The sequence below is a fragment of the Pleurodeles waltl genome, chromosome 6, assembly GCF_031143425.1.
Source record: "Pleurodeles waltl isolate 20211129_DDA chromosome 6, aPleWal1.hap1.20221129, whole genome shotgun sequence".
In the NCBI taxonomy this organism is placed as follows: domain Eukaryota; kingdom Metazoa; phylum Chordata; class Amphibia; order Caudata; family Salamandridae; genus Pleurodeles; species Pleurodeles waltl.
In genome coordinates this window covers 103,938,682-103,959,734 of record NC_090445.1, presented here as the reverse complement: position 1 = coordinate 103,959,734, position 21,053 = coordinate 103,938,682, and the positions used below count along the sequence as shown (strand labels likewise).

Here is a 21,053-nt window from a genome sequence, read left to right as displayed (position 1 = left end):
AGAGACAAAGCGAAGGATCCAGGAGCGACCCTCGGAGTCCTCGATGCTTTCATCTAGACGTGCCATCAATTTCTGGAGGTCGGATACTGTTGATCGTAGGCTGCAGACTTCTTGTTGTAGGCCTGTTTGGCTGTGGTCTGCGTGAAGTAAATTTACCTCAATGGCAACCACCTCAATCTTACTGACCACTTCTAATTTTGAGCCTTGGGTCGCTGCCATGAGGTCTGTCAGAGAATGGTCTCTCCAATAACCGGCACCCTAGCTCTCAGCCGGACACCTGGGGGCCAAACAATCACAATGGGGGGTAGATGACCGCACAAAGTCAGGATTTACACAGGATTTTTACAGGTTAGGGACAGGAGCTCAGGGAGAGACATCTATTCGGCCATCTTGCTGGCCACACTCCTGCTTTCCCTCACATGTAACACAATGTACCCTGCCTTAGGGCTGTAAGGCCTGCTACAGGGGTGACTTACATATACTGCATGCAGTGTTAGGGGACATGGCACACAGGCTGTGCGCTATGTTGTGTTTTCATTTTTGTCTGCACCAAGACATGCAGCCTGCAATGGCAGCCTGTCATGTGCTTGGGGAGGGGTCCCTTAGGGTGGCACAATTCATGCTGCAGCCCTTAGGGACCCTCTTTAGCACTTCAGGTACCACTTACTAGGGACTTACAGAGGGTGCTAAAGGATTTCCCAATTGGGGAAACAACTGTGCAGTAATGGGAAAGAGCTCTGGCACTAGGGACCTGGTTAGCAGAAACCCAGCGCACTTTCAGTTTAAATCACATCATGTACCAGACAAAATGTGGCAGACAACCATGTCAAAAAGAGGCACTTTCCTACAGGAGTTCTGTATTATTAAAATGAGCAAAAAAAAACATATTTCTAATGTAAGCAGGTGTCAGATGGGAGCCAGTATTATGGACCCTCTAGGCCATGCATTACTAGGACCTGAATGAGTATTGTGCTGTGAATGACACATTTCCATCACCATACTGTCCTTGTCTGGAGAACAGCACATGCATCTCTAATGCCCAGCATGCAACAGTTGCATGATACCCTTTTATTGTATTCATTTACATTGTTTCCTGTAGCTCATTTTGGCCTCAATCTGGAGCAGGTGTGGTAGAGAGCAGGCTATGTGTAAAGAAATGGCTCCCTGTTGCAGTTACCCCCCACTTTTTGCCTGATACTGATGATGACTTGACTGAGAAGTGTGCTGGGACTCTGCTAACCAGGCCCCAGCACCAGTGTTCTTTCACCTAAAATGTACCATTGTCTCCACAATTGGCACAACCCTGGCACCCAGGTAAGTCCTTTGTAACTGGTACCCCTGGTACCAAGGGCCCTGATGCCAGGGAAGGTCTCTAAGGGCTGCAGCATGACTTATGCCACCCTAGGGACCCCTCACTCAGCACAGACACACTGCTTGCCAGCTTGTGTGTGCTGGTGGGGAGAATATGACTAAGTCGACATGGCACTCCCCTCAGGGTGCCATGCCAACCTCCCACTGCCTGTGGCATAGGTAAGTCACCCCTCTAGTAGGCCTTACAGCCCTAAGGCAGGGTGCACTATACCACAGGTGAGGGCATATGTGCATGAGCACTATGCCCCTACAGTGTCTAAGCAAAACCTTAGACATTGTAAGTGCAGGGTAGCCATAAGAGTATATGGGCTGGGAGTCTGTCAAAAACGAACTCCACAGCTCCATAATGGCTACACTGAATACTGGGAAGTTTAGTATCAAACTTCTCAGAATAATAAACCCACACTGATGCCAGTGTTGGATTTATTAAAAAATGCACACAGAGTGCATCTTAGAGATGCCCCCTGTATTTTACCCAATTGTTCAGTGCAGGACTGACTGGTCTGTGCCAGCCTGCTGCTGAGAGACGAGTTTCTGACCTCATGCGGTGAGAGCCTTTGTGCTCTCTGAGGACAGAAACAAAGCCTGCTCTGGGTGGAGGTGCTTCACACCTCCCCCCTGCAGGAACTGTAACACCTAGCAGTGAGCTTCAAAGGCTCAAGCTTCGTGTTACAATGCCCCAGGGCACTCCAGCTAGTGGAGATGCCCGCCTCCTGGACCCAGCCCCCACTTTTGGCGGCAAGTCCAGGAGAGATAATGAGAATAACAAGGAGGAGTCACTGGCCAGTCAGGACAGCCCCTAAGGTGTCCTGAGCTGAGGTGACTAACTTTTAGAAATCCTCCATCTTGCAGATGGAGGATTCCCCCAATAGGGTTAGGATTGTGACCCCCTCCACTTGGGAGGAGGCACAAAGAGGGTGTACCCACCCTCAGGGCTAGTAGCCATTGGCTACTAACCCCCCAGACCTAAACACGCCCTTAAATTTAGTATTTAAGGGCTCTCCCTGAACCTAGAAACTAGATTCCTGCAACTACAAGAAGAAGGACTGCCTAGCTGAAAACCCCTGCAGAGGAAGACCAGAAGACAACAACTGCCTTGGCTCCAGAAACTCACCGGCCTGTCTCCTGCCTTCCAACGAACTCTGCTCCAGCGACGCCTTCCAAAGGGACCAGCGACCTCTGAATCCTCTGAGGACTGCCCTGCTTCAACGACGACAAGAAACTCCCGAGGACAGCGGACCTGCTCCAAAAAGACTGCAACTTTATCCAAAGAAGCAGCTTTAAAGAACCCTGCAATCTCCCCGCAAGAAGCGTGAGACTTGCAACACTGCACCCGGCGACCCCGACTCGGCTGGTGGAGAACCAACACCTCAGGGAGGACCCCCGGACTACTCTACGACTGTGAGTACCAAAACCTGTCCCCCCTGAGCCCCCACAGCGCCGCCTGCAGAGGGAATCCCGAGGCTTCCCCTGACCGCGACTCTCTGAAACCTAAGTCCCGACGCCTGGAAAAGACCCTGCACCCGCAGCCCCCAGGACCTGAAGGACCGGACTTTCACTGCAGAAGTGACCCCCAGGAGTCCCTCTCCCTTGCCCAAGTGGAGGTTTCCCCGAGGAAGCCCCCCCTTGCCTGCCTGCAGCGCTGAAGAGATCCCTTGATCTCTCACTGACTTCCATTGCGAACCCGACGCTTGTTCTAACACTGCACCCGGCCGCCCCCGCGCCGCTGAGGGTGAAATTTCTGTGTGGGCTTGTGTCCCCCCCGGTGCCCTACAAAACCCCCCTGGTCTGCCCTCCGAAGACGCGGGTACTTACCTGCTGGCAGACTGGAACCGGGGCACCCCCTTCTCTCCATTGAAGCCTATGCGTTTTGGGCACCACTTTGAACTCTGCACCTGACCGGCCCTGAGCTGCTGGTGTGGTAACTTTGGGGTTGCTCTGAACCCCCAACGGTGGGCTACCTTGGACCAAGAACTGAACCCTGTAAGTGTCTTACTTACCTGGTAAAACTAACAAAAACTTACCTCCCCCAGGAACTGTGAAAATTGCACTAAGTGTCCACTTTTAAAATAGCTATTTGTGAATAACTTGAAAAGTATACATGCAATTGAAATGATTCAAAGTTCCTAATGTACTTACCTGCAATACCTTTCAAACAAGATATTACATGTTAAATTTGAACCTGTGGTTCTTAAAATAAACTAAGAAAATATATTTTTCTATACAAAACCTATTGGCTGGATTTGTCTCTGAGTGTGTGTACCTCAATTATTTTCTATGTGTATGTACAACAAATGCTTAACACTACTCCTTGGATAAGCCTACTGCTCGACCACACTACCACAAAATAGAGCATTAGTATTATCTCTTTTTACCACTATTTTACCTCTAAGGGGAACCCTTGGACTCTGTGCATGCTATTCCTTACTTTGAAATAGCACATACAGAGCCAACTTCCTACACTATGTAACAGCAAATCAACAGAAGTAAGAACATCTTAAGTAATAAAATCGCAGTACAAAATGAAAAAATACTAAAGAAAAACATAGATGGATTAAACAGCAAACGTAACAGCAAATTTAACTTCCAAACCATGAGCAGAGAGGAAATGAGTGGCACATGAACTAAGAGTTCATTACAGGCACTCAGCGTGGTAGCATAGGACACCAGAGTCATAAGACACCAAAAAAGTGATAATAGGCAGTGAACATTTCTCTGCAAGCATTGCCGTGAGCTCCAATATCAATGCATTACTGGCTCAATGAAAACTATTCAGTTAGAGCTCTCGGTTTTTGTGCTAGTCTGAAACCAAATTCTTAGTATGCTGTGTAGGTCAATAAATACTCTGTGTCTATACTGACTGCACTATTCCATTACTCAGTGTAAGGCACTTTTTCCTGTACCAGCAGTACTCTAATGCTGTAGTATGCACTATGTAGCACTCTGTTTTCTAAGCCACTGCTGCAGTATGGGTTCAAAATATGCAGTGTGATGACACTATGTCTTCTGTGCCAGTGCAAACCTAGTGCCAGAACATATAATGTTAGTTTTGTCCCAAAGCCCCTGCATGCATCATAGATACTTGTTCCACTGTGCTAAGACTGCCACTACGAGTTGTACCTGCAAAACCAGTCCTAACCCAAAATTCCAGTAAGCACGATGGCAAACACAGGGGCATGTGCAGATCCAATGCTGTAATGCTATCTGTACTTAACCACCTACTCCGTTTTCTGCTTAGCTTAGCTTCAAATGTTGTCACATCAATGGCGCAGGTATTTTTCCACCCACAGCTTATTTTCTACACAGAACGTGCCTATGCTCTTTTTCCTAGCACAAGGTTACACCGTGTTGGAACAAAACATGGGGGATGTGGAAGGTACATGACAAGAGAGGGCTTCAGCCTGGGAATGTTTCCATCAAAGAAAAGTACAGCTTCTTTGACTCATGAATGCGCATCGGGGCAGGGCCTGTTGCTTTGCATGTTTTCGACACAGACAGAACACAGCCAGCACTTCAATTTCATAACTTGCACGAAGGGAGGGGGAGGCTGCCAGAACCTTCCTCTTGGGTTTGTTTAAGGTATATAAGGTGGGAAGGCTTGACACAGAGTTAGGAGTTCACCTGAACGTGGATGCACGACTCAGGTTAAAATATCCCATGTTGGAAGGATCTCCTACTGCCTCAGCAGTCCAGGGCTCCTCAGCTTGATGTTGGCAAGGATGAAGAAATCAGCCCCCATGGTGATGCATTTTAATTCTTAATTACCTAGCTTTACTATGCATATATACATATGCACTGCACATAATAATTGTTGATATATTGCACCTTTTCTGCCTGTCATTGGTTAACTGCTGTGATTATTTTGGTATCTACACATGTTTTACTGCATTCAAGTTAAACGCTCATGTTCATATTTTTGTGTGCTTTCATTTGAGATCTGGGAAATGCCTTAATACATTCATTACTCAGACTAAGAGTGCTGCATTCTTGGCTTCGTTCCCTCTTAGCTTGAAGCCAAGCAGAACAAATGCCACACTTTGCAGTGCATAGCACTTTGCCAACTGTCCCAGCTGTAGGACCACCTATGTTGTGGATATACCCCAAAACTAGAACAGGAAACTACGAAACTTTGGACCACAGCAGTGGTCAGAACTCTTCAGTAACTGAAGTATGAACTTTCTGCTAGAATTCTTGATATACACTGAACAAACAGCTCTTTCAGGATGAGCATCAATAATTGAGCAGTATTGTGGATTCCTTTTGGTGATGTAGGATTGAGCTGCCTGTGGAGACAGCCATGTTGCTTAGGCAATGGAATCGCGGACGGTACAGGTATATGTGTCCTGCAGTCACTGAGGGGACCACCCATGGCATTCCCTCAAGGGCTGCAGGGTAGTTCTTTTGTGTTGTGTTGCCAGGAATTCTGGAAAAGATCTAGGCATCCTAAACCCAATGCCACACAATACCATACCATACCGTTCAGCTGAAACACAAGGAGAGCACATTTTCTACAACTCTAGCTGTAGAACATCCTGCAACAAGGTTGAATAACAAACTGCCACAAAGACACCAGAAGAAACAGGCTAAGAAAAACACAACCACACAAAGTCAGTCATAGCTTCAAAGGAAGGCATGGACATATTCAAATGCAAACTCACAAGGGTTGGCGGAAAAGTAAACCTATTCAGACTTACACCCGACATGCAAAGTGTGCCCTGCATACTAAAGTGGAACATGGACATGTGGAACAAGGAAATACTAATAAAGTGTGATTGGAATAAAACAGTCTCATAGTCTGTAGCAATAAAGACTAAAGGTATTACTCTGTAGTAGGGAAAATAACCACTTGGCTTGACTGAAACAACAAACAGTGACAAGATCTGAGAAAAAGGCAGCCACTGAGCTACACATTCAAACTGCGTAACATAAGGATAAATAATACATGATGAGCTGAAGTGATGGTGGAAATGAATTATCACAACATGCCCAGAAAACGCTCAGCTCCAACCACATTATCACATAAAGGGACATTAAGCTCCAACTCCTGCACCATGTCAGCAATTCCCCCTTTCTTGTGCCTCAGTTCACTTGGCAATTCATCACCTAATTTCCCCACCCCACATGGAAGTGCACTGTGGCTCCACTACAGCAGGAGCAGCAGCCTAACACCCATCTATATGATAACATTAGCAAGCACTAGAAACACAATAAATCTCCAGATATACAGAGCCCTGAGTCACTTAAGGATTGGTTGTCTAGAGCCCACAGAGCATTTCCAACAGATGCCCCGGTTCTTAGTCCCTGGTACTAAAAGATCATTTTCACTTGTACAACTGTGTATTAACACACTGGGCACATTTTTATGTCTGGCTTGAACGTGTAGCTGTCTGCGAGGCATACTGTTTCTATTCTTTAAAAAGCATACACAGAATGGGTTTTAGTTCCACTCAAATGAGTGATAAGCTTCCACCTCAAGCTATTAGTTATTTGGTTTGCTCTTTAATCTTCTACAAATGGTTTCCATTTAAAACGTGTATGTTACATTTAAAAAGTACATTCAATCATAGCACACTTTGTCATATTCAACTCTATATGTCTTTTAGCCATTCTCTACTAAAAACAACTACTTTTGTGCTTTTTCCAAGCACTGGCAAAAGCAAATTGGGCAAGCTTTCATATGATAAATGGCATTTGTGCACACAACCCATGTAAATAGTATTGTGAATACCTGTGTTTATATATGATGCACATTAACACCAGGCATATTAGCTTCACCAAACCATGCTGTTTTAAATATTTTTAATTCATATAAAGTCTTGTTCAGGAAAGGTTCTAGTCAATCAGACACATTAATAAAATGTCACATTTCTCTAATGGGCAGTGTGGCCAAATGAAAACTCAAAATCCTTGGATAGGTCATCAAACAGACATCTGTGACTTTGAAAGACTAGGAAGGCAAGAGTAGAGTGAGTGATGGCACGGTAGCCTGAGGTGGCTATATTCTGTCCCAGCACTACCTGCCTTTGGAGGCCCTGTCTTGCTGGAAGCTAGCTCCCCATGTGAAATTGTCTGCACTTAAACTGCTCATACTTACTGCATAGAAGCGCATGTTGTGGTATAAAGGCACTGGGTCAGCTTCCTTCGACAACTCAAATTGGGTGACCAGCTCGTAATGTGGCACAAATGTTGGTGCAGTGTCAAAGAGCGGGATACCTAGAGGAAAGAAACACAATAAACGTAATTTGTCTGTAACCCTTCTATCAATCAGTGGTGGTCACAGAACATAATGATGCAAAAAGGTACAGTAAGTTAAATATATTGAATAATATTTATTAGTTGCCTTTCGCTTACCGCAAAGTTAATGGTTTTGCCACATTTAGAGTAATTAAATGAATACACAACTCAATTGTATTAATTTTAGCATTTGAATGTAGAAGAAAGTTTAAATCGATTAGCTTCATATGGCAGGATGAAAACCTAGTCAACTACTTTACCTTAAGAAATGCGTTTGCTGCATTTTCAATCACCTAGCAAAGACTGTGGCTACTGAAGTATGAAGTCCATCACATTGTGTAGGAAGTTGGCTCTGTATTTACTATTTCAAAGTAAGAAATAGTGTGCACAGAGTCCAAGGGTTCCCCTTAGAGGTAAGATAGTGGCAAAAAGAGATAATACTAATGCTCTATTTTGTGGTAGTGTGGTCAAGCAGTAGGCTTACCAAAGGAGTAGTGTTAAGCATTTGTTGTACATACACACAGGCAATAAATGAGGAACACACACTCAGAAACAATTCCAGGCCAATAGGTTTTTGTTATAGAAAAATATATTTTCTTAGTTTATTTTAAGAACCACAGGTTCAAATTCTACATGTAATATCTCATTCGAAAGGTATTGCAGGTAAGTACTTTAGGAACTTTGAATAATCACAATAGCATATATACTTTTTACATAAAACACATTTAGCTGTTTTAAAAGTGGACACAGTGCAATTTTCACAGTTCCTAGGGGAGGTAAGTTATTGTTAGTTCTTGCAGGTAAGTAAACCACCTACGGGGTTCAAATTTGGGTCCAAGGTAGCCCACCGTTGGGGGTTCAGAGCAACCACAAAGTTACCACACCAGCAGCTCAGGGCCGGTCAGGTGCAGAGTTTAAAGTGGTGCCCAAAATGCATAGGCTTCAATGGAGAGAAGGGGGTGCCCCGGTTCCAGTCTGCCAGCAGGTAAGTACCCGCATCTTCGGAGGGCAGACCAGGGGGGTTTTGTAGGGCACGGGGGGGGGGGGGGGGGGGGGGGGGAAACACACAAGTCCACACAGAAAGTACACCCTCAGCAGCGCGGGGGCGGCCAGGTGCAGTGTGCGAACAAGCGTCGGGTTTCCAATGGATTTCAATGAGAGACCAAGGGGTCTCTTCAGCGGTGCAGGCAGGCAAGGGGGGGGGCTCCTCGGGGTAGCCACCACCTGGGCAAGGGAGAGGGCCTCCTGGGGGTCACTCCTGCACTGACGTTCCGATCCTTCAGGTGCTGGGGGCTGCGGGTGCAGGGTCTTTTCCAGCCGTCGGGATTTTAGAGTCAGGCAGTCGCGGTCAGGGGGAGCCTCGGGATTCCCTCTGCAGGCGTCGCTGTGGGGGCTCAGGGGGGACAACTTTGGTTACTCACAGTCTCGGAGTCACCGGAGGGTCCTCCCTGGGGTGTTGGTTCTCCACCAGTCGAGTCAGGGTCGCCGGGTGCAGTGTTGCAAGTCTCACGCTTCTTGCGGGGATTGCAGGGGTCTTTAAATCTGCTCCTCTGGATACAAAGTTGCAGTCTTTGTTGAACAGGGACGCTGTTCTCGGGAATTTCTTGGTCTCTTGGAAGCAGGGCAGTCCTCTGAGGATTCAGAGGTCGCTGGTCCCAGGGAAAGCGTCGCTGGAGCAAGTTTCTTCTGAAGGAGGGAGACAGGCCGGTAGGGCTGGGGCCAAAGCAGTTGGTGTCTTCTTCTCTGCAGGGTTTTTCAGCTCAGCAGTCCTCTTCTTCTGTAAGTTGCAGGAATCTGAGTTCCTTGGTTCTGGGGAGCCCCTAAATACTGAATTTAGGGGTGTGTTTAGGTCTGGGGGTTAGTAGCCAATGGCTACTGTCCTTGAGGGTGGGTACACCCTCTTTGTGCCTCCTCCCTGAGGGGAGGGGGGCACATCCCTATTCCTATTGGGGGAATCCTCCTTCTACAAGATGGAGGATTTCTAAAAGTCAGAGTCACCTCAAATCAGGACACCTTAGGGGCTGTCCTGACTGGCCAGTGACTCCTCCTTGTTTTTCTCATTATCTCTCTGGGACCTGCCGCCAAAAGTGGGGGCTGGGTCCATGGGGCGGGCATCTCCACTAGCTGGAGTGCCCTGGGGCATTGTAACACGAAGCTTGAGCCTTTGAAGCTCACTGCTAGGTGTTACAGTTCCTGCAGGGGGGAGGTGTGAAGCACCTCCACCCAGAGCAGGCTTTGTTTCTGTCCTCAGAGAGCACAAAGGCTCTGTAAAGAAATGGCTCCCTGTTGCAGTTACCCCCCACTTTTTGCCTGATACAGATGCTGACTTGACTGAGAAGTGTGCTGGGACCCTGCTAACCAGGCCCCAGCACCAGTGTTCTTTCACCTAAAATGTACTTTTGATTCCACAATTGGCACACCCTGGCATCCAGGAAAGTCCCTTGTAACTGGTACCCCTAGTACCAAGGGCCCTTGTAAAGAAATGGCTCCCTGTTGCAGTTACCCCCCACTTTTTGCCTGATACTGATGCTGACTTGAATGAGAAGTGTGCTGGGACCCTGCTAACCAGGCCCCAGCACCAGTGTTCTTTCACCTAAAATGTACAGTTGTTTCCACAATTGGCACAACCCTGGCACCCAGGTAAGTCCCTTGTAACTGGTACCCCTGGTACCAAGGGCCCTGATGCCAGGGAAGGTCTCTAAGGGCTGCAGCATGTCTTATGCCACCCTAGGGACCCCTCACTCAGCACAGACACACTGCTTGCCAGCTTGTGTGTGCTGGTGAGGACAAAACGAGTAAATCGACATGGCACTCCCCTCAGGGTGCCATGCCAACCTCACACTGCCTGTGGCATAGGTAAGTCACCCCTCTAGCAGGCCTTACAGCCCTAAGGCAGGATGCACTATACCACAGGTGAGGGCATAGGTGCATGAGCACTATGCCCCTACAGTGTCTAAGCAAAACCTTAGACATTGTAAGTGCAGGGTAGCCATAGGAATATATGGTCTGGGAGTCTGTCAAAAACGAACTCCACAGCTCCATAATGGCTACACTGAATACTGGGAAGTTTAGTATCAAACTTCTCAGAATAATAAACCCACACTGATGCCAGTGTTGGATTTATTAAAAAATGCACACAGAGGGCATCTTAGAGATACCCCCTGTATTTTACCCAATTGTTCAGTGCAGGACTGACTGGTCTGTGCCAGCCTGCTGCTGAGAGACGAGTGTCTGACCTCATGCGGTGAGAGCCTTTGTGCTCTCTGAGGACAGAAACAAAGCCTGCTCTGGGTGGAGGTGCTTCACACCTCCCCCCTGCAGGAACTGTAACACCTAGCAGAGAGCTTCAAAGGCTCAAGCTTCGTGTTACAATGCCCCAGGGCACTCCAGCAAGTGGAGATGCTCGCCCCCTGGACACAGCCCCACTTTTGGCGGCAAGTCCAGGAGAGATAATGAGAAAAACAAGGAGGAGTCACTGGCCAGTCAGGACAGCCCCTAAGGTGTCCTGAACTGAGGTGACTGACTTTTAGAAATCCTCCATCTTGTAGAAGGAGGATTCCCCCAATAGGGATAGGAATGTGACCCCCCTCCCCTTGGGAGGAGGCACAAAGAGGGTGTACCCACCCTCAGGGCTAGTAGCCATTGGCTACTAACCCCCCAGACCTAAACACGCCCTTAAATTTATTATTTAAGGGCTCCCCTGAACCTAAGAATTTAGATTCCTGAAACCTACAAGAAGAAGAAGACTGCTGAGCTGAAAAACCCCTGCAGAGGAAGAACAGAAGACACCAACTGCTTTGGCCCCAGTCCTACCGGCCTGTCTCCTGCCTTCCAAAGAACCCTGCTCCAGCGACGCTTTCCAAAGGACCAGCGACCTCTGAATCCTCAGAGGACTGCCCTGCTTCAAGCAAAACAAGGAACTCCCGAGGACAGCGGCCCTGCTCCAAAAGAACTGCAACTTTGTTTCAAGGAGCAGACTTAAAGACCCCTGCAACTCCCCGCAAGAAGCGTGAGACTTGCAACACTGCACCCGGCGACCCCTACTCGACTGGTGGAGAACCAACACCTCAGGGAGGACCCTCTGGCGACTCCGAGACCGTTAGTAACCAAAGTTGTCCCCCCTGAGCCCCCACAGCGACGCCTGCAGAGGGAATCCCGAGGCTCCCCCTGACCCCGACTGCCTGAACTCCATTTCCCGACAGCTGGAAAAGACCCTGCACCCGCAGCCCCCAGCACCTAAAGGAACGGAACTCCGGTGCAGGAGTGACCCCCAGGAGGCCCTCTCCCTTGCCCAGGTGGTGGCTACCCCGAGGAGCCCCCCCCTTGCCTGCCTGCGACGCTGAAGAGATCCCTTGATCTCTTATTGAACATCATTGAAAACCCGACGCGTGTTTGCACACTGCACCCGGCCGCCCCCGCGCTGCTGAGGGTGTACTTTTTGTGCTGACTTGTGTCCCCCCGGGTGCCCTACAAAACCCCCCTGGTCTGCCCTCCGAAGACGCGGGTACTTACCTGCTGGCAGACCGGAACCGGGGCACCCCCTTCTCTCCATTGAAGCCTATGTGTTTTGGGCACCTCTTTGACCTCTGCACCTGACCGGCCCTGAGCTGCTGGTGTGGTAACTTTGGGGTTGCTCTGAACCCCCAACGGTGGGCTACCTTGGACCAAGAACTGAACCCTGTAAGTGTCTTACTTACCTGGTAAAACTAACAAAAACTTACCTCCCCCAGGAACTGTGAAAATTGCACTAAGTGTCCACTTTTAAAACAGCTATTTGTGAATAACTTGAAAAGTATACATGCAATTGAAATGATTCAAAGTTCCTAATGTACTTACCTGCAATACCTTTCAAACAAGATATTACATGTTAAATTTGAACCTGTGGTTCTTAAAATAAACTAAGAAAAGATATTTTTCTATAACAAAACCTATTGGCTGGATTTGTCTCTGAGTGTGTGTACCTCATTTATTGTCTATGTGTATGTACAACAAATGCTTAACACTACTCCTTGGATAAGCCTACTGCTCGACCACACTACCACAAAATAGAGCATTAGTATTATCTATTTTTACCACTATTTTACCTCTAAGGGGAACCCTTGGACTCTGTGCATGCTATTCCTTACTTTGAAATAGCACATACAGAGCCAACTTCCTACAGTCACCCTGTAAGGGGACCACTTGCTCTTGTTAAAGAAGGCTGGGAGAGACCTCTTCATGAGCCTAAACAAGACATAGTGGACTATGTACTTGGCCTTCGCTCTAGAATGGCAGAGTACATGGAAAAGGCAACCAAAAACCTTGAGGCCAGCCAACAGCTCCAGAAGTTTTGGTATGACCAAAAGGCTGCACTGGTTGAGTTCCAACCAGGGCAGAAAGTCTGGGTTCTGGAGCCTGTGGCTCCCAGGGTACTCCAGGACAAATGGAGTGGCCCTTACCCAGTGCTAGAAAGGAAGAGTCAGGTCACCTACCTGGTGGACCTGGGCACAAGCAGGAGCCCCAAGAGGGTGATCCATGTGAACCGCCTTAAGCTCTTCCATGACAGGGCTGATGTAAATCTGTTGATGGTAACAGATGAGGATCAGGAGGCAGAGAGTGAACCTCTCCCTGATCTTCTGTCATCAGACCCAAAAGATGGCTCAGTAGATGGAGTGATCTACTCAGACACCCTCTCTGACCAACAGCAAGCTGATTGTAGGAGAGTCCTACAACAGTTTCCTGAACTCTTCTCCTTAACCCCTGGTCAGACACACCTGTGTACCCATGATGTGGACACAGGGGACAGCATGCCTGTCAAAAACAAAATCTTTAGACAGTCTGACCATGTTAAGGAAAGCCTCAAGGTGGAAGTCCACAAGATGCTGGAATTGGGAGTAATTGAGCGCTCTGACAGCCCCTGGGCTAGCCCAGTGGTCTTAGTCCCCAAACCTCACACCAAAGATGGAAAGAAAGAGATGAGGTTTTGTGTGGATTACAGAGGGCTCAATTCTGTCACCAAGACAGATGCTCATCCAATTCCTAGAGCTGATGAGCTCATAGACAAATTAGGTGCTGCCAAATTCTTAAGTACCTTTGACTTGACAGCAGGGTACTGGCAAATAAAAATGGCACCTGGAGCAAAAGAGAAAACAGCATTCTCCACACCTGATGGGCATTATCGGTTTACTGTTATGCCCTTTGGTTTAAAGAATGCCCCTGCCACCTTCCAAAGGTTGGTGAATCAAGTCCTTGCTGGTTTGGAGTCCTTTAGCACAGCTTATCTTGATGATATTGCTGTCTTTAGCTCCACCTGGCAGGATCACCTGGTCCACCTGAAGAAGGTTTTGAAGGCTCTGCAATCTGCAGGCCTCTCTATCAAGGCATCCAAATGCCAGATAGGGCAGGGAACTGTGGTTTACTTGGGCCACCTTGTAGGTGGAGGCCAAGTTCAGCCACTCCAACCCAAGATCCAGACTATTCTGGACTGGGTAGCTCCAAAAACCCAGACTCAAGTCAGGGCATTCCTTGGCTTGACTGGGTATTACAGGAGGTTTGTGAAGGGATATGGATCCATTGTGACAGCCCTCACTGAACTCACCTCCAAGAAAATGCCCAAGAAAGTGAACTGGACTGTGGAATGCCAACAGGCCTTTGACACCCTGAAACAAGCAATGTGCTCAGCACCAGTTCTAAAAGCTCCAGATTATTCTAAGCAGTTCATTGTGCAGACAGATGCCTCTGAACATGGGATAGGGGCAGTTTTGTCCCAAACAAATGATGATGGCCTTGACCAGCCTGTTGCTTTCATTAGCAGGAGGTTACTCCCCAGGGAGCAGCGTTGGAGTGCCATTGAGAGGGAGGCCTTTGCTGTGGTTTGGTCCCTGAAGAAGCTGAGACCATACCTCTTTGGGACTCACTTCCTAGTTCAAACTGACCACAGACCTCTCAAATGGCTGATGCAAATGAAAGGTGAAAATCCTAAACTGTTGAGGTGGTCCATCTCCCTACAGGGAATGGACTTTATAGTGGAACACAGACCTGGGACTGCCCATGCCAATGCAGATGGCCTTTCCAGGTTCTTCCACTTAGAAAATGAAGACTCTCTTGGGAAAGGTTAGTCTCATCCTCTTTCGTTTGGGGGGGGGGGGGGGGGGTTGTGTAAGGAAATGCCTCCTTGGCATGGTTGCCCCCTGACTTTTTGCCTTTGCTAATGCTATGTTTACAATTGAAAGTGTGCTGAGGCCTGCTAAACAGGCCCCAGCACCAGTGTTCTTTCCCTAACCTGTACTTTTGTATCCACAATTGGCAGACCCTGGCATCCAGATAAGTCCCTTGTAACTGGTACTTCTAGTACCAAGGGCCCTGATGACAAGGAAGGTCTCTAAGGGCTGCAGCATGTCTTATGCCACCCTGGAGACCTCTCACTCAGCACAGACACACTGCTTGCCAGCTTGTGTGTGCTAGTGAGGACAAAACGAGTAAGTCGACATGGCACTCCCCTCAGGGTGCCATGCCAGCCTCTCACTGCCTATGCAGTATAGGTAAGACACCCCTCTAGCAGGCCTTACAGCCCTAAGGCAGGGTGCACTATACCATAGGTGAGGGTACCAGTGCATGAGCATGGTACCCCTACAGTGTCTAAACAAAACCTTAGACATTGTAAGTGCAGGGTAGCCATAAGAGTATATGGTCTGGGAGTTTGTCAAACACGAACTCCACAGCACCATAATGGCTACACTGAAAACTGGGAAGTTTGGTATCAAACTTCTCAGCACAATAAATGCACACTGATGCCAGTGTACATTTTATTGCAAAATACACCCCAGAGGGCACCTTAGAGGTGCCCCCTGAAACTTAACCGACTGTCTGTGTAGGCTGACTAGTTCCAGAAGCCTGCCACACTAGAGACATGTTGCTGGCCCCATGGGGAGAGTGCCTTTGTCACTCTGAGGCCAGTAACAAAGCCTGCACTGGGTGGAGATGCTAACACCTCCCCAGGCAGGAGCTGTGACACCTGGCGGTGAGCCTCAAAGGCTCACCCCTTTGTCACAGCCCAGCAGGGCACTCCAGCTTAGTGGAGTTGCCCGCCCCCTCCGGCCACGGCCCCCACTTTTGGCGGCAAGGCTGGAGGGAACAAAGAAAGCAACAAGGAGGAGTCACTGGCCAGTCAGGACAGCCCCTAAGGTGTCCTGAGCTGAGGTGACTCTGACTTTTAGAAATCCTCCATCTTGCAGATGGAGGATTCCCCCAATAGGGTTAGGATTGTGACCCCCTCCCCTTGGGAGGAGGCACAAAGAGGGTGTACCCACCATCAGGGCTAGTAGCCATTGGCTACTAACCCCCCAGACCTAAACACGCCCTTAAATTTAGTATTTAAGGGCTACCCTGAACCCTAGAAAATTAGATTCCTGCAACAACAAGAAGAAGGACTGCCTAGCTGAAAACCCCTGCAGAGGAAGACCAGAAGACAACAACTGCCTTGGCTCCAGAAACTCACCGGCCTGTCTCCTGCCTTCCAAAGAACTCTGCTCCAGCGACGCCTTCCAAAGGGACCAGCGACCTCTGAATCCTCTGAGGACTGCCCTACTTCGACGACGACAAGAAACTCCCGAGGACAGCGGACCTGCTCCAAAAAGACTGCAACTTTGTTTCAAGAAGCAGCTTTAAAGAACCCTGCAACTCCCCGCAAGAAGCGTGAGACTTGCAACACTGCACCCGGCGACCCCGACTCGGCTGGTGGAGAACCAACACCTCAGGGAGGACCCCCGGACTACTCTACGACTGTGAGTACCAAAACCTGTCCCCCCTGAGCCCCCACAGCGCCGCCTGCAGAGGGAATCCCGAGGCTTCCCCTGACCGCGACTCTCTGAAACCTAAGTCCCGACGCCTGGAAAAGACCCTGCACCCGCAGCCCCCAGGACCTGAAGGACCGGACTTTCACTGCAGAAGTGACCCCCAGGAGTCCCTCTCCCTTGCCCAAGTGGAGGTTTCCCCGAGGAAGCCCCCCCTTGCCTGCCTGCAGCGCTGAAGAGATCCCTTGATCTCTCATTGACTTACATTGCGAACCCGACGCTTGTTCTGACACTGCACCCGGCCGCCCCCGCACCGCTGAGGGTGAAATTTCTGTGTGGGCTTGTGTCCCCCCCGGTGCCCTACAAAACCCCCCTGGTCTGCCCTCCGAAGACGCGGGTACTTACCTGCAAGCAGACCGGAACCGGGGCACCCCCTTCTCTCCATTGCAGCCTATGCGTTTTGGGCACCACTTTGAACTCTGCACCTGACCGGCCCTGAGCTGCTGGTGTGGTAACTTTGGGGTTGCTCTGAACCCCCAACGGTGGGCTACCTTGGACCAAGAACTGAACCCTGTAAGTGTCTTACTTACCTGGTAAAACTAACAAAAACTTATCTCCCCCAGGAACTGTGAAAATTGCACTGTGTCCACTTTTGAAATAGCTATTTGTGAATAACTTGAAAAGTATACATGCAATTGAAATGATTCAAAGTTCCTAATGTACTTACCTGCAATACCTTTCCAACAAGATATTACATGTTAAATTTGAACCTGTGGTTCTTAAAATAAACTAAGAAAAGATATTTTTCTATACAAAACCTATTGGCTGGATTTGTCTCTGAGTGTGTGTACCTCATTTATTGTCTTTGTGTATGTACAACAAATGCTTAACACTACTCCTTGGATAAGCCTACTGCTCGACCACACTACCACAAAATAAGAGCATTAGTATTATCTATTTTTACCACTATTTTACCTCTAAGGGGAACCCTTGGACTCTGTGCATGCTATTCCTTACTTTGAAATAGCACATACAGAGCCAACTTCCTACACTTAATATGGCCACATTGTACTTACAATGTCTAAGAATAGACTTAGACACTGTAGGGGAATATTGCTGATGCAGCTATGCCCTCACCTGTGATATAGTGCACCCTGCCTTAGGCCTGTAAGGCCTGCTAGAGGGGTGACTTACCTATGCCACAGGCAGTATTTTGTGTGCATGGCACCCTGATGGGATGTCATGTCGACTTTGCCTTTTTCTCCCCACCAACACACACAATCTGCAATGGCAGTGTGCATGTGTTAGGTGAGGGGTCCTTAAGGGTGGCACAACACATGCTGCAGCCCTTAGAGACCTTCCCTGGTCACAGGGCCCTTGGTACCACTGGTACCTTTTAGAAGGGACTTATCTGTGTGCCAATTGTGGAAACAATGGTACATTTCAGGTGAAAAAACACTGGTGCTGGGGCCTGGTTAGCAGGGTCCCAGCACACTTCTCAGTCAAGTCAGCATCAGTATCAGGCTAAAAGTGGGGGGTAACTGCAACAGGGAGCCATTTCCTTACACGCTGTCTGTACATATACCCATATCTCCCCACACTGTCTGTCTAGAACTCCCAAAATCTACTCAGTGTCTGCACAAGTGGCTTAAGCTCCTGACACCAAGGGACCCAATCTTTTCACACAAAATGCTCCAAGAACATCACACAATCTGTCCATGTGCCTGAAGAATATCATGCTCTCTGTAGGAAGTTGGCTCTGTATGCACTATTTCAAAGTAAGGAATAGCATACACAGAGTCCAAGGGTTCCCCTTAGAGGTAAGATAGTGGCAAAAAGAGTTAATACTAATGCTCTATTTTGTGGTAGTGTGGTCGAGCAGTAGGCTTATCAAAGGAGTAGTGTTAAGCATTTGTTGTACATACACACAGGCAATAAATGAGGAACACACACTCAGAGACAATTCCAGGCCAATAGGTTTTTGTATAGAAAAATATCTTTTCTTAGTTTATTTTAAGAACCACAGGTTCAAATTCTATATGTAATATCTCATTTGAAAGGTATTGCAGGTAAGTACTTTAGGAACTTTGAATAATTACAATAGCATATATACTTTTTACATAAAACACAATAAGCCGTTTTAAAAGTGGACACAGTGCAATTTTCACAGTTCCTGGGGGAGGTAAGTTATTGTTAGTTCTTGCAGGTAAGTAAACCACCTAAGGGGTTCAAATTGGGGTCCAAGGTAGCCCACCGTTGGGGGTTCAGAGCAACCCCAAAGTCACCACACCAGCAGCTCAGGGCCGGTCAGGTGCAGAGTTCAAAGTGGTGCCCAAAACACATAGGCTTCAATGGAGAAGGGGGTGCCCCGGTTCCAGTCTGCCAGCAGGTAAGTACCCGCGTCTTCGGAGGGCAGACCAGGGGGGTTTTGTATGGCACCGGGGGGGACACAAGTCCACACAGAAAGTACACCCTCAGCAGGGCGGGGGCGGCCGGGTGCAGTGTGTAAACCAGCGTCGGGTTCGTAATAGGAATCAATGGGAGACCAAGGGGTCTCTTCAGCGGTGCAGGCAGGCAAAGGGGGGGCTCCTCGGGGTAGCCACCACCTGGGCAAGGGAGAGGGCCTCCTGGGGGTCACTCCTGCACTGGAGTTCCGATCCTTCAGGTCCTGGGGGCTGCGGGTGCAGGGTCTTTTCCAGGCGTCGGGATCTTAGAGTCAGGCAGTCGCGGTCAGGGGGAACCTCGGGATTCCCTCTGCAGGCGTCGCTGTGGGGGCTCAGGGGGGACAACTTTGGCTACTCACAGTCTTGGAGTCGCCTGGGGGTCCTCCCTGTAGCGTTGTTTCTTCACCAGTCGAGTCGGGGTCGCCGGGTGCAGTGTTGCAAGTCTCACGCTTCTGGCGGGAATTGCAGGGGTCTTTAAAGTTGCTCCTCTGGAAACAAAGTTGCAGTCTTTGTTGAACAGGGCCGCTGTTCTCTGGAGTTTCTTGGTCCTTTTAGAGCAGGGCAGTCCTCTGAGGATTCAGAGGTCGCTGGTCCTGGGGAAAGCGTCGCAGGAGCAGTTTTCTTCCGAAGGGGGGAGACAGGCCGGTAGAGCTGGGGCCAAGGCAGTTGGTGTCTCCGTCTTCTCTGCAGGGTTTTTCAGCTCAGCAGTCCTGTAGGAAGTTGGCTCTGTATGTGCTATTTCAAAGTAAGGAATAGCATGCACAGAGTCCAAGGGTTCCCCTTAGAGGTAAGATAGTGGCAAAAAGAGATAATACTAATGCTCTATTTAGTGGTAGTGTGGTCGAGCAGTAGGCTTATCAAAGGAGTAGTGTTAAGCATTTGTTGTACATACACACAGGCAATAAATGAGGAACACACACTCAGAGACAAATCCAGGCCAATAGGTTTTGTTATAGAAAAATATATTTTCTTAGTTTATTTTAAGAACCACAGGTTCAAATTCTACATGTAATATCGCATTTGAAAGGTATTGCAGGTAAGTACTTTAGGAACTTTGAATAATCACAGTAGCATATATACTTTTTACATAAAACACAATAAGCTGTTTTAAAAGTGGACACAGTGCAATTTTCACAGTTCCTGGGGGAGGTAAAGTATTGTTAGTTCTTGCAGGTAAGTAAACCACCTACGGGGTTCAAATTGGGGTCCAACGTAGCCCACCGTTGGGGGTTCAGAGCAACCCCAAAGTCACCACACCAGCAGCTCAGGGCCGGTCAGGTGCAGAGTTCAAAGTGGTGCCCAAAACGCATAGGCTTCAATGGAGAGAAGGGGGTGCCCCGGTTCCAGTCTGCCAGCAGGTAAGTACCCGCGTCTTCGGAGGGCAGACCAGGGGGGTTTTGTAGGGCACCGGGGGGGACACAAGTCCACACAGAAAGTACACCCTCAGCAGCGCGGGGGTGGCCGGGTGCAGTATGCAAACAAGCGTCGGGTTTGTAATAGGTTTCAATGGGAGACCAAGGGGTCTCTTCAGCGGTGCAGGCAGGCAAGGGGGGGGCTCCTCGGGGTAGCCACCACCTAGGCAAGGGAGAGGGCCTCCTGGGGGTCACTCCTGCACTGAAGTTCCGATCCTTCAGGTGCTGGGGGCTGCGGATGCAGGGTCTTTTCCAGCCGTCAAGATTTTAGAGTCAGGCAGTCGCGGTCAGGGGAAGCCTCGGGATTCCCTCTGCAGGCGTCGCTGTGGGGGCTCAGGGGGGACAACTTTGGTTACTCACAGTCTCGGAGTCGCCGGAGGGTCCTCCCTGAGGGGTTGTTTCTCCACCAGTCGAGTCGGGGTCGCCGGGTGCAGTGTCGCAAGTCTCACGCTTCTTGCGGGGATTGCAGGGGTCTTTAAATCTGCTCCTCTGTAACAAAGTTGCAGTCTTTTTGGAGCAGGTCCGCTGTCCTCTGGAGTTTCTTGTTCCTCTTGAAGCAGGGCAGTCCTCTGCGGATTCAGAGGTCGCTGGGCCTGGAGAAAGCGTCGCTGGAGCAGGTTTCTTTAGAAGGCAGGAGACAGGCCGGTAGGACTAGGGCCAAAGCAGTTGGTGTCTTCTTTCTTCTTCTGCAGGGGTTTTCAGCTCAGCAGTCTTCTTCTTCGGTAAGTTGCAGGAATCTAAATCTTTAGGTTCAGGGAAGCCCTTAAATACTAAATTTAAGGGCGTGTTTAGGTCTGGGGGGTTAGTAGCCAATGGCTACT

General features: G+C 48.9%; 1 protein-coding gene across 2 annotated transcripts in view; it reads right to left on the bottom strand.

Moving 5' to 3' along the window:
- Positions 1-21,053, bottom strand: part of MED1 (mediator complex subunit 1) — a 489,425-nt gene that overhangs the window by 257,997 nt on the left and 210,375 nt on the right. For both annotated transcript variants that reach the window (XM_069237453.1, XM_069237452.1), the window contains exon 14: positions 7,466-7,584. In XM_069237453.1, the coding sequence (XP_069093554.1) occupies positions 7,466-7,584 (119 nt within the window). The remainder of the gene's footprint in view (positions 1-7,465; positions 7,585-21,053) is intronic.